Raw genomic sequence first — 12,928 nt, 5'->3', positions numbered from 1 at the left:
GGTATTTGGGTATTTGAGTTCAACATGTAAGAAGTAGAAAGTACAGGTATTTGAGTTCAAAATGTAAGAAGTCAAAGTAAAAACTCGTCAGAAAATAAGTAGTGGAGTAAAGTACTGATACAGAAACATGTACTTAAGTGCAGTAACAAAGTATTTGCACTCCCACTACTTCCCGCCTCTGTGTATCGACTAGTTGTAAGTTACCCTCAAACTCATGGATGACGTATTTCACTGGCTCTCCATCTTTGGGGGTGTAGGTCATCTCCACTTTCCCAGGACCGGCACCACGAAGTCTGTGGCTTTGTACTGTGGGGGGGGGGGGGGAGATGAGGGTTAGAAAACAAAAAAGAAACAAGGTCCACTGATAGCTCACTTCATCTTTGTCCTAGACGTTAACTTAGACATTTCTTAGGAGGCAGAAGACTCAAATGAAAGAGTTTCAGAATACCATCAGACTCATACAGGACTCCATCTCTTTGTAAAATTGTCCTCTACAGCCTTATCGCATACATTATTTGATAACATCGTTTTTTTAATCATGTCCTAGATTGGGTTTCAGTTTTTAGCTATCTCATTGTGATGTTTTTAATAGCAGCCCCTGAAAAAGAACAAAATATACTGCCCCTCTCTAGTGTTGGTCAATATGGGCACCATTCTTATACTGTATGATACTCACTACTTCTATGTCATATTACATTCAGAAAGTAATTGTTTTTAAGCTAAATAAGAACTGTAGGTTAAATCAGTTTACCATGCATCACTTTTAATGACTTTCTCATTAGGCGCATTCACACCGCAGGACTTTTCCCACAAAGGTTCATGAGAACTTAGTTCATCAGAACTCTTTTGTTCTGATGAACTAAAGAGTTCTGATGAACTAAGTACAGAACGCGTTCAAACTGGAATAAGTCCTGGGGGAGGATTAGGCAAATGAAGCCGCTGACGTCACTTCTTCTTCTTCTGCTTTGGGTTTACTGGCAGGCCGCAAACAACTTCACACCGCTACTGCCGCCCAAAATCCCCGGCCGGAAGTCCCCGGAGTTAGGGGACTGGCTTCAGTAGAAGCTGCTGGGACTCCCAGCAGCTTCTACTGAAGCCTTTCAAGTAAATCGCCAGAACCTCGACACCTCCTCATCTCCACCGCTCCCATGTTTTATTTTGTGTTGCCATAAGTTAGTCTCTCTGCGTTTCTGCGCTGGGCTAATGCTAATGCTAATAATGCTAATAAAATGGTGGCTTCACAACACTTTTTTTGAGTTTTACGGGGCGTGGTTTGCAATCCGCCCAGCCAATCAGAAATATAGCTCTTTTCTCACAAGAGAGCCGCATGAGAGTCCCTGCTCTCTAGCAGGTACGGAAAAGGGGGTAAAAAGGTTCTCATGAACTAATTTTAGTTCCGGCTCTTTTTGGTGTGAACGCGACATTTCGGAACTATATCGGAACTAAAGTGGGGAAAGTACTGCGGTGTGAACGCGGCTAATTGTATTTGCCTCATTGGAGACCGTTTTAATGGTAGGGTTAGGGAACAGGTTTGTTACTGGTGTTCAACGTTAACAAATGAACATCAGCAGGATTTCAGTCAGCGGGATATTAAACAATATTGAGATAACACAGAAATCACACGAGAACAACGACCGCGAAGGACGACCGCTTCTTGTCTTTGGTACTATTAGAGGGTATAACATGTTCCTCAGGGTGTCTAACATATCAACTGCTTCGGCCCCCATTCAACTGTGGTTTCATCTTTCAGGTACACCCTTTTTTTCCAGCAGCTAACGTTGCTGGTATTCGCGGGGTCTGGAAGTGTCTTGTTTATGACGTTCAGAGACAGCTTTTGAAAGATATGAATGAATTATTTCCCATAAATGATTGTTGGCTCAAAGTTACAAAATAAGAGCCATGACCGCTCTGCAGCAGTGGAGTCAGCTGAGGCTTTAACCTGCACACCTCTGACATCCAGAGGACATTATATATATTATAACTGACAGCTGTGTGACAGTTCCCCTGCATTACTCTCATCCGAGTGTAGAGCTGTTGACTTTGGCACAACACCACGAGCAACCGTATGATATAAATCTGTGATTGCTGCAACTTGTCGGGGCTGTAGAGGTAGAACATTAAGGTCCAAAGGCTGATGCAATAGAATTATTGACTACGTCTCTCCTGACAACCAGACAAGGTCTCACATTAACTCATACCTGAGCTGGCAGCCCGGCAGCAGTCGGCTTCTCACAGAGCTTTGTGTTTGAAATCATGCTTCGGTCACAGTGAGGGTTCTGTGAGATAATCAGGCTTCTCTGCACTCAGATAAAGACTCCCACAGATACAGTCGCTCCTTTCAAAATCCAAAGATTGAAAGGCTTTTTTTGTCACACGCATAATCGCTCAAGTGTAGGCAATGAAAGAGGCTTCTCACACAGTGCCACATACCATATAACCAGACATGAAGAGGACACAAAGCGGAGTGTAAGGAAGGCAACTGTGTTGGGTGTTAGCTCTAATCCTGCTGATATTTCTGAGGATCCTTTCAACCTCATGTGAGGCTAGACATGAATGTGTATAGCTGAGACTTTGAAGTGTAATATTAGGATGTTTGATCTCCACCTGATCTCCAGGGCCCAGGAGTTCAAAACTTTAAATCACTATCTGATCAGATCAGATTTGGATTTTGGGGAGTTAAAAACCAAGAAACAGGATTAGGATCACTTTGATATCCGATCAGATCAGGAAATCCAATCCAAGCTTTAATCCGGATCAAATCTTCAAAATGGGTAGTTCAAACCGACAACACAGGATTGGGATCAGTTTGATCCCAAAAAACTGGATTATCCTGATCCCACCAGAGGGGTGGATTTCCAGTGGATTACCAGAGCAAAATGTACTGTACCATTTATTTAAAAATATGTTTCAATTTAAATAAGATGGCAAAGTTTGTTAACTGAAATAATACACAATTTTTAGCCTTCATGGGAAATACATTTTATTTTTTCCATTTTTGCTCACGTTTGTGGTGGCTTATTTTGTTTTCAACCAAATGCTGATGACATAAATGTTTATGCTCATAAAAGTATCACAGCAAAGATTGTCAATCACAAATGTAATTTAGATTAAAGTAAAAATATCTTCAACAAAAAAAAAGTCCATCATCTGTCATCACCTTTCAAATAAAAAAATATAATTAGACATTATAGATGTCTCTGCAATGTGGGCTCTTGTCTTCCTTGTATTATTTTTTATGTCCACTAGATGGCGATCGCAAGGATTAAAGCACTGATATTCAGGATCTAGTCATCTTGAAAAATCGTAATCTGGATCAGGGTGATCCTATCCTGAATTGCTTTGAACTCCAGGGACAAAATTTGTCCGACTTGTCTGATCCTGGATCACAAAAAATGGGATTTCAAAATCAGATCGGATCTGATTGAGATTAAAAGTTTTGAAGTCCTGGGCCCAGAAGTCGTAGGATGAATAAAATATGAATCTATTGACACCTGTATGTTTGTGGGGTGAGGGTCTATCTTTGCAGCGCCCAACTCCAGTGTAATCCAAAAATAGGCAAAGGTGTGGCTAACAGCTAGCCCCCTGTGGCCGTACCCACCTGTAGGGATGGGTACCGAGCCCCGGTATTAAACGGGCCCCGGGGCTGAATTATTACAGACCGTGGTACCGTTACGCTCCGACGTTATCGGTCTTTTTATCGGTACTGGAGACATCTAAAAATATATGTCATAATTATTGCTACACAAACATTATATTGCAGTTTTCGTGTCACCAAAAGTTTCTAATATGCAAAAAGACTGCAAAATGCGTCTATGATTATTTTTTGTATTTTCGATCTTTCCAATCCAGTCGAGAGATCTCTCTCCCCCGCCTGCTTGGGAGGGGGCGGGGCAGTTTACACACGCGCAGCTGCTCAGCTGCTACATGCAGCAACACACACACACACTGCGGAGATGGCGGTGAGAACGCGCTCCGAGGTGTGGTTAAACTTTACCCGTCTCGATGTGGACAATGCTCGTCACCAAAAGAGTTCAGCATGTAAGGGCGGTAACACGAGCAATTTGTCTAAACATTTATCAAAAGTGCACCACATCCAGACGGAGAAATGCACCGGGTTCGACTGTCTTTCGAGTAGCTCTGTAGCCCCGTCCACGAGGAACGTTTCCACGTCAGGTGTTATGTATGCTAGCAGCAACACAGAGTTAACTACATTATACAAACATGGGTTAATGATTAGAGGTAACTGAGTTATTTATTTTTGTTAACGTTTCAGCTATTCTGTTTACAGTTCTGTCATCAGGTTATTTAATACGATTTGTTAAAGCATTGTTGTTTCTTTTGATGTGAAATAGTATGTATTTAATTTAAATAAAAAGCAATGTTAGTTTTGTTCACAATTTGTTTACCTTTTTTTTTCTCCAAAAGAACCGATAAGAGTACCGTTAAAAGACCGGACCGATAAGTGGCATTGATAAAAGTAGTAGTACCGTTAAAACCTCAACGATACCCATCCCTACCCACCTGTCACTCTAACCCTTAATTATAAATAACTTTAAGCCTTAATAACAAAAGTTATACAGAACCCATTTTTTCTTAACTTTCTTAATTTCTTCTAGATTTTGAAATATCGCAGACAAGAACCTTTTCCATTTTCCTAAAGCATTCCAACAGTACCTGGTCTCCGTGTGCGTGCCTGCCGATGACGATGGGCTTGGTCCAGCCGGGCACCAGGCGGGGGATGTTCTTGCAGAGGATGGGTTCCCTGAACACGGTTCCTCCCAGGATGTTCCGGATGGTGCCGTTTGGAGAGCGCCACATCTGCTTCAGCTTGAACTCCTCCACGCGGTTCTCGTCTGGCGTGATGGTGGCACATTTGATGCCCACGCTGTAACGCTGCACCGCCTCCGCCGCCTCCACCGTGATCCGGTCGTCTGTCGCATCGCGGCTCTCCATACCCAGGTCATAGCTGCACAGAAAGAGACAAAGATGAGGGAGTTTAGTTCATGTTGCAGTAAAGAAAACATCCTCTCAGTCAACACAGAGCTGATCCCAGATCAGATGCACGCTGAAGGCTCTGTGAGCAGCTTTTCTCTCACTGATCGTGCTGCTATGTTAAATGTTTGTTGTTCATGTGTTGTGTCTTGATATGTGTCTGTTGATGTTAAACCAATCAAGTGTTATCGTACCGTTTGTCCTGGAAATGTGTTCAAATGTCCTACACCTATGTAAGCAACACCATACTTTTTTCAAGACTTTATTTTGAGGCATAAAAACATTTTAAAAATCGTTTCTTAAGAACAAACAAAGTGCTAAACTTCAGGAACGATCAGTGAACTTTAATCAAAAATAACGTGGAAAGTAGCCTGGATATATTTGATAACAGTGAAAATCAACAGGCCTAAGAATAAACCAAATATTTAATGGGAGCTCCTATTAATTGACACTTCCGTAATGTTTTTATATTTTTCAATTGTACATTGGTATTTCAACATGTATATTTTCTACTTTTTTTAAATGCAATTTTAAGTCTATTGAGATGTTTTGGATTGTTTATTTCTAGTCTTTCTAATTTGTATTGTACAATGCCATGTCTTTTTATGCTGCTGCAACACAAACATTTCACAAATTGGGATCAATAAAGGACTTCTTATCTTATCTTTAGAAAACAAGACTTTTTTTGAGGCATAAAAACATTTTGTAAATATTTTGTCTTAACAATCAAGGTGCTAAACTTCAGGATCGATCAGTGAAAATGAATCTAAAATAATGTGGAAAGTAGCCTGGGCCCAGGAGTTCAAAACTTTTAATCTCAATCAGATCCGATCAGATTTTGAAATCCCATTTTTTGTGATCCAGGATCAGACAGGTCGGCCAGATTTTGTCCCTGGAGTTCAAAGCAATTCAGGATAGGATCAGCCTGATCCAGATTACGATTTTTCAAGATGACTAGATCCTGAATATCAGTGCTTTAATCCTACCGATCGCCATCTAGTGGACATGAAAAATAATACAAGGAAGACAAGAGAGCACATTGCAGAGACATCTATTGTCCGCAATTACTTTTGAAAGGTGACAGATGGTGGACTTTTTTTTGTTGAAGGTATTTTTTCTTTAATCTAAATTACATTTGTGATTGACAATCTTTGTTGTGATACTTTTATGAGCATAAACATTTATGTCATCAACATTTGGTTGAAAACAAAATAGGCCACCACAAACGTGAGCAAAAAATGAAAAATAAAATGTATTTCCCATGAAGGCTAAAAATGGTGTATTATTTCAGTTAACAAACTTTGCCATCTCATTTATATTGAAACATATTTTTAATAAATGGTACAGTACATTTTGCTCTGGTAATCCACTGGAGATCCACCCCTCTGGTGGGATCAGGATAATCCACTTTTTTGGGATCAAACTGATCCTAATCCTGTGTTGTCGGTTTGAACTACCCGTTTTGAAGATTTGATCCAGATTAAAGCTTGGATTGGATTTCCTGATCTGATCGGATATCAAAGTGATCCTAATCCTGTTTTTTGGTTTTGAACTCCCCAAAATCCAAATCTGATCAGATCAGAGAGGGATTCAAAGTGTTGAACTCCTGGGCCCTGGATATATTTGATAAAAGATCAAATAAACAGGCCTTAAACTAAACCAAATATCTAATGGGAGCTCCGATTAATTTACACCTTTTGATCCTTAAATGCTTCATGTTTCGCTCTGCGTTTGAGTTTGCGATTACACAGAGATGTAAGAAGAAGAAATGGACCAGACATAGAGACCATTTATAATCTGAACAGCAGAGGCATGAGACACCGTTAAACAGAAACACTCTGTTCAGAGAAGGACAGAGATTATGAACGCCTTGTTTGCTCAAAGCACCACGAAGCAGTAAAAGAGAACGTTCTGTTTGCTTCTCTTTTAATTAGCCAGCAGCTACTCTGTGGATGTTACAGTGTGATCGCTGTGATGGGAAAACTGTGTCAGAGGACATGAGCGACATTAATGAATACTGAAAGAGAGTGCTTCTGCTTAGAGGAGCGACTCAAACTGCTGCCAGGGTTTTATCCTCTTATCTAGGCTAATTATATTTCTTGGAAGCCCTGACACGGTGTACATTAAGAACAGATATTAACCTTGTATCTCACTCCCTGAGATGGCAAAAGTACACACATCCTTTCCTCAAGTAGAAGTACAGATACTTGTGTTTAAAAATACTCTGGTGAAAGTAGAAGTACTGACTAAACTTCTTTGCTCAAGTAAAAGTAAAAAACTTCAAAATGTACTTCAGTAAAAAAGTACCCATAACTAGCAGCTGTTTTAAAGAGTACCTGACCTCCCTTTATATTAATAGAACAATAATGTCATTGTTAGCTAATGAATGTTTCCATGGTGACCAACGGCAACATGACAACGTTTCCATTGGTCCCTCTTCTTTAGAGAAGACCAGGAAATGATGGATACACAGATCGTGTTCAAATCAATAGGCACGCAATGACTCTAAATAATAATGATCACGCCACCAAACACACATTCAGACTAAAGGAACCAGCCTGTTTGGAAAATGAGAGAAGTAGAAAGTACAGGTATTTGAGTTCAACATGTAAGAAGTAGAAAGTACAGGTATTTGTGTTCAACATGTAAGAAGTAGAAAGTACAGGTATTTGAGTTCAACATGTAAGAAGTAGAAAGTACAGGTATTTGTGTTCAACATGTAAGAAGTAGAAAGTACAGGTATTTGAGTTCAACATGTAAGAAGTAGAAAGTACAGGTATTTGGGTTCAACATGTAAGAAGTAGAAAGTACAGGTATTTGGGTTCAAAATGTAAGAAGTAGAAAGTACAGGTATTTGGGTTCAACATGTAAGAAGTAGAAAGTACAGGTATTTGGGTTCAACATGTAAGAAGTAGAAAGTACAGGTATTTGGGTTCAACATGTAAGAAGTAGAAAGTACAGGTATTTGGGTTCAAAATGTAAGAAGTAGAAAGTACAGGTATTTGGGTTCAAAATGTAAGAAGTAGAAAGTACAGGTATTTGAGTTCAACATGTAAGAAGTAGAAAGTACAGGTATTTGAGTTCAACATGTAAGAAGTAGAAAGTACAGGTATTTGTGTTCAACATGTAAGAAGTAGAAAGTACAGGTATTTGAGTTCAACATGTAAGAAGTAGAAAGTACAGGTATTTGTGTTCAACATGTAAGAAGTAGAAAGTACAGGTATTTGAGTTCAACATGTAAGAAGTAGAAAGTACAGGTATTTGTGTTCAACATGTAAGAAGTAGAAAGTACAGGTATTTGAGTTCAACATGTAAGAAGTAGAAAGTACAGGTATTTGTGTTCAACATGTAAGAAGTAGAAAGTACAGGTATTTGAGTTCAACATGTAAGAAGTAGAAAGTACAGGTGTTTGTGTTCAACATGTGAGAAGTAGAAAGTACATGTATTTGAGTTCAACATGTAAGAAGTAGAAAGTACAGGTATTTGTGTTCAACATGTGAGAAGTAGAAAGTACAGGTACTTGAGTTCAACATGTAAGAAGTAGAAAGTACAGGTATTTGTGTTCAACATGTGAGAAGTAGAAAGTACATGTATTTGAGTTCAACATGTAAGAAGTAGAAAGTACAGGTGTTTGTGTTCAACATGTGAGAAGTAGAAAGTACAGGTACTTGAGTTCAACATGTAAGAAGTAGAAAGTACAGGTATTTGTGTTCAACATGTGAGAAGTAGAAAGTACATGTATTTGAGTTCAACATGTAAGAAGTAGAAAGTACAGGTATTTGTGTTCAACATGTAAGAAGTAGAAAGTACAGGTATTTGGGTTCAACATGTAAGAAGTAGAAAGTACAGGTATTTGAGTTCAACATGTAAGAAGTAGAAAGTACAGGTATTTGAGTTCAACATGTAAGAAGTAGAAAGTACAGGTATTTGTGTTCAAAATGTAAGAAGTCAAAGTAAAAAGTTGTCAGAAAAATAAGTAGTGGAGTAAAGTACTGATACCAGAAACATGTACAGTACAGTAACGAAGTATTTGTACTGGACTACTTCCCACCTCACTCCCTGCACAGCACTGTCTTCACTCTGAACTTCTTGTTATGCCTGTTACTCGCCTAAGTGAGGAGGAAATCTGCAAAACCATCCAACAACACAAAGGCAGAGGAAACAAGGAATACATTGTGCAAGAGCGACTGGCTTTCTGCCCAGATTGCTGCCAAGGCTGCTCCACTTTTTTCACTTGGAACCTCACAAACTGTTAAAAAGGGACGTATAGTTTATCTGAAACTAGGCTAAGCTCAATGTGCTTATCCTTCCCTTCCTGCGTTAGCCTATGCTTTCTAGTGAACCGAAAGGCATTGTTTGAAAGCAGCTGTGACCTTTTACCCACTTTCTTTTTTACCCTTCCCCCAAAAGCCAACCACAATAAGACGTTCAGAGAGTGATGACTAACTGGATACACACTTAGAGGAAAGTGAGAAATATAGACAAGAGGTTTCAGGTTTAACAGGAACTTGAACTAGTTCATTATTGATTCTAACGTTGTGTCACTTCTTGCATTCCTCAGATACTCCAGAAATCCTCAACAAGTTGTCATCTGAAGGAACACTGTATGTTGTTTACCCCTTTATAACCTGACAGCTTAAGGGACTCAAACTTCACATAAAAAGCTCATGTAAATAATACCACTGTACAAAGTCCATACAGGAGATAAGAGAGGTCAAGTGAGGTCAAAATGTAGAAATGGATACTCCAGAAGCTGACTGTAAACGTTCACAATACATCTACTGTATGGCGAGAAAAGTACTAAATGTTTTAGAGAGACTAAATAATTAGTATTAATCACTGAAACTCCTGAACTGCATGCGCTTTGATTCCACAGAGATCATTTCAAACTAAATGGTTTACGGTTGAGGTGTAACAGGAGAGTTAAAAATACTTGTAAAGAAATGTCTTCTCCACTTTTTAGGGGTTTTGGTGTCCTTCTGATTACATGATATCTTAATAATTATAAATAACTAATATTTAAATAGCACTTTTGCTTTAAAGAATCCATAAGGCAATAAAATCATTACTATTATCAAACTGCTGTTAATTCTAAGGATGAAGGTAGTGATAACTGTGCAATCACACACTGTACCCAACTACTACTTTGTAAGTAAGATAACACTTTAAGGACACCCTAGGGTTACATTCCTACAACATGTTAGATTTAAAACACTTAACTTTAGCAAGATGTCTGCCTAGCAACCACACTAATCCAGCGTTTTTGAAAAAATGAAAAAACGCCTGTGTGTACAGAGATTACTTTGATTTAAAACATGAAGTGTGGATGTAGAAATACTCAGGCACTATCATGGAGGCCTCTGATTTCATAAGAAGCCTTACAACTGTTCACAAGGTGCTTATCAGATACTCTCGCTCTCCCTATTGGTTTGGGTCTGGATCAACCAGTCAAACCAGAAATCACAGCCCTGCACAAACTGTTGGCTAACGTTCTTTAATTCAGTCTCACAAAGTCCTCACTGTTGATTTATTCTATACTGACTCAGGAACAGATATTACAAACAACAGGTTCAGGTGAAAGGGAGTCCGGCACTTGTTTAAAAGGAACATGAAAGCAATGAGAGGACGGGGTTGATCCACACACACATGTTATCATCATGAGACACAGAGTCCCTGGATTCAATAAAGTCAGACTGAAGCATCCTCTGTGCTCCAGTCTGTGCTCTCAGTAAACACAGAGCTGATTCCAGATCAGATGCACGCTGAAGGCTCTGTGAGCAGCTTTTCTCTCACTGATCGTGCTGCTATGTTAAATGTTTGTTTTCCGTGTATTGTGTCTTGATATGTGTCTGTTGATGTTACACATGGAGCTGCTGTGATGCAAGGAGCATTTCAGACTTGATCTGACCATTCAAGTGTTATCGTATCGTATGGTCTCGTTCTCACCTGTGCAGGTCCATCTCCAGGTAGGGGAAGATGAGTTTCTCCTTGATGAGCTCCCAGATGACTCGAGTCATCTCGTCTCCCTGCATCTCCACCACGGAGCCTGCCTTGATCTTCTGAGCCATGTTTCAGCCTGCGGGAGGACAACAAACAAATAAACAAACAAACATTAAAGAGTATGAAGGAGACCTCCACCTTCTGCCCTCTGGACGGGGGTTAGGGTCTCAGGTGTTCACAGAGGTAATTGCTGCCATTAACCATGAACTTTAGTCACCGTTTTATTGTCCCAATGCACTTTGGTCCTCCTACTACAACTGTTTTACTACTACTACTACTACTACTATTTGTAGTTGTTGCCTCAATGCAGTTTGTTTCTTATTAAAAAGGGGTGAAAGTTGTTGTTTCAATAAACACAGTGCATTTCTACCACGTTTTCTAACTTTTGTTTAAATGCGGAAACAAAATGGCCGTTGAGGGACAATAAACCCTTGTTAGATTGAATAAAGTAAACTAGAAACTTAAAGTAAGCTTGTATAAGGACAGATTTAAGAAGTTGTGGCAGTGATATTTAAAAACATACAACCATTGGTTAAGATCTGATTGTTATAATATTGTATATTTGACTCTTGGTCCGACAAAATGAAATGTTTGATTGAAAGAGACTTGCATTGTTTAAGTATTGTCTGGTATTATATAGTACATTCTTAAAGCAATTAAAACCCCTTTAATTGAAACCCGTTGCTCAACTCTAGGCAAACAAAAAATAATAATGTAACTGTGTGATAGAGACAGAAAGCTCCTCTACTAAACACTACACTTACTCAATGAATGAATACATTCAAACGTAAACTAGGAGTAGCCAGGCAATGACTCAGCATTTTATTCCCCCCTTATTTAATCCATAATCCTCTTTAATCTGTCAAAGTGAGCCGAGCAACAAACCAGCAACATATGGTTAACAAAACCCAGTGGGTTAGGGTTAGGGTATACTTTATACTTTATCCCATCTTATTAATTAAAATGGATAATTTAAATGTTGTGATAGTGGTGTAAATTAAGTGTATATAGCTTCCTTTGAGTTGTGAATGCATGGTCACTTGATTTTAGAGTGTTAATGACAGTTACGGTAGTTTCCCAGCTTGCAGATTTCTATTGGGGATTGGGAAATGACAGGACGTTCCCAAAAGTTACATAAGCAAACAGGATGATGGCCGCCTGATGGGGAGGAGACAGCCTGCAGAGACAGCTATAGGCAGGCCAGACGAGCAGTGCAAACCATTAACACACAGAATAACGTACAATTTAGATAAAAATAGCGATAAGGGACGTGACAAAGCACGAAAACAGGAGGAGTTTGTGAAGATTATGGACTTTAAAGATCATATTAAGAGAACATTTATCATACACTCGACTTAATTTCAATGCAGACCCCCATTCGGTGTGATATTTGGTTAAACTTTGTACATTTGAGCACGATAAATAGATTATTTTAGCTATTTATGCACGGTTTCTGCGCTCTTCGGCTACCCAGATAATGAGATAACAGGGCATTACACTTCCTTGTGTCGCTGCATCGCCACTACGTCGTTTTGCAGTATGAAAAATGTCATTACATGTCTCAAACGCCTACCTTGGTTTGTTTAAAGGTCCACGAAGAGATGAGGAGGCGGAATGATGTCCGGACTGAGCGGAAAACAGCTCAGGATCAGGCTAACAGAGCAGCGACAGGTACCCGGCTTCCTGGTCCCTCCCGAAACTCACCGACAAGATATTAACCAATCAGCGAAGAGGACGACAGGCTAAGAGCCAATCAGATAAGCCCACAAAGCGAGAGGAGCTGGATCCGTGTGGGCGGGGTCTAAACTGTGGCTCGCTGATTGGTCAGAGGGAAACTGCGCTATCCTGCCACATAGACTGGAGACGTCTACATTAAAATAGTACTAAATCATCTATAATGATTGTTATTTAACCCCCTCCTTAAACTCTTATAACA

The 12,928-nt window shown here is 39.5% G+C and overlaps 1 protein-coding gene across 1 annotated transcript; it reads right to left on the bottom strand.

Annotated features, from left to right (window-relative positions):
- Window positions 1-133: 133 nt before the first annotated feature.
- On the bottom strand, window positions 134-12,713 carry idh1 (isocitrate dehydrogenase (NADP(+)) 1; the record flags this gene model as incomplete). The annotated part of the gene is given in 5 exon segments (XM_079662629.1): window positions 134-279; window positions 282-306; window positions 4,675-4,966; window positions 10,939-11,068; window positions 12,566-12,713. Coding segments are annotated over 4 exon segments (585 nt in total). The 5' UTR covers window positions 11,061-11,068; window positions 12,566-12,713.
- Window positions 12,714-12,928: the final 215 nt, after the last annotated feature.

Source organism: Notothenia rossii (assembly GCF_949606895.1).
Source record: "Notothenia rossii genome assembly, chromosome: 2".
In the NCBI taxonomy this organism is placed as follows: Eukaryota; Metazoa; Chordata; class Actinopteri; order Perciformes; family Nototheniidae; genus Notothenia; species Notothenia rossii.
Note: the sequence above shows the minus strand (reverse complement) of the source record. Positions and strands in the feature narration are given on the sequence as shown.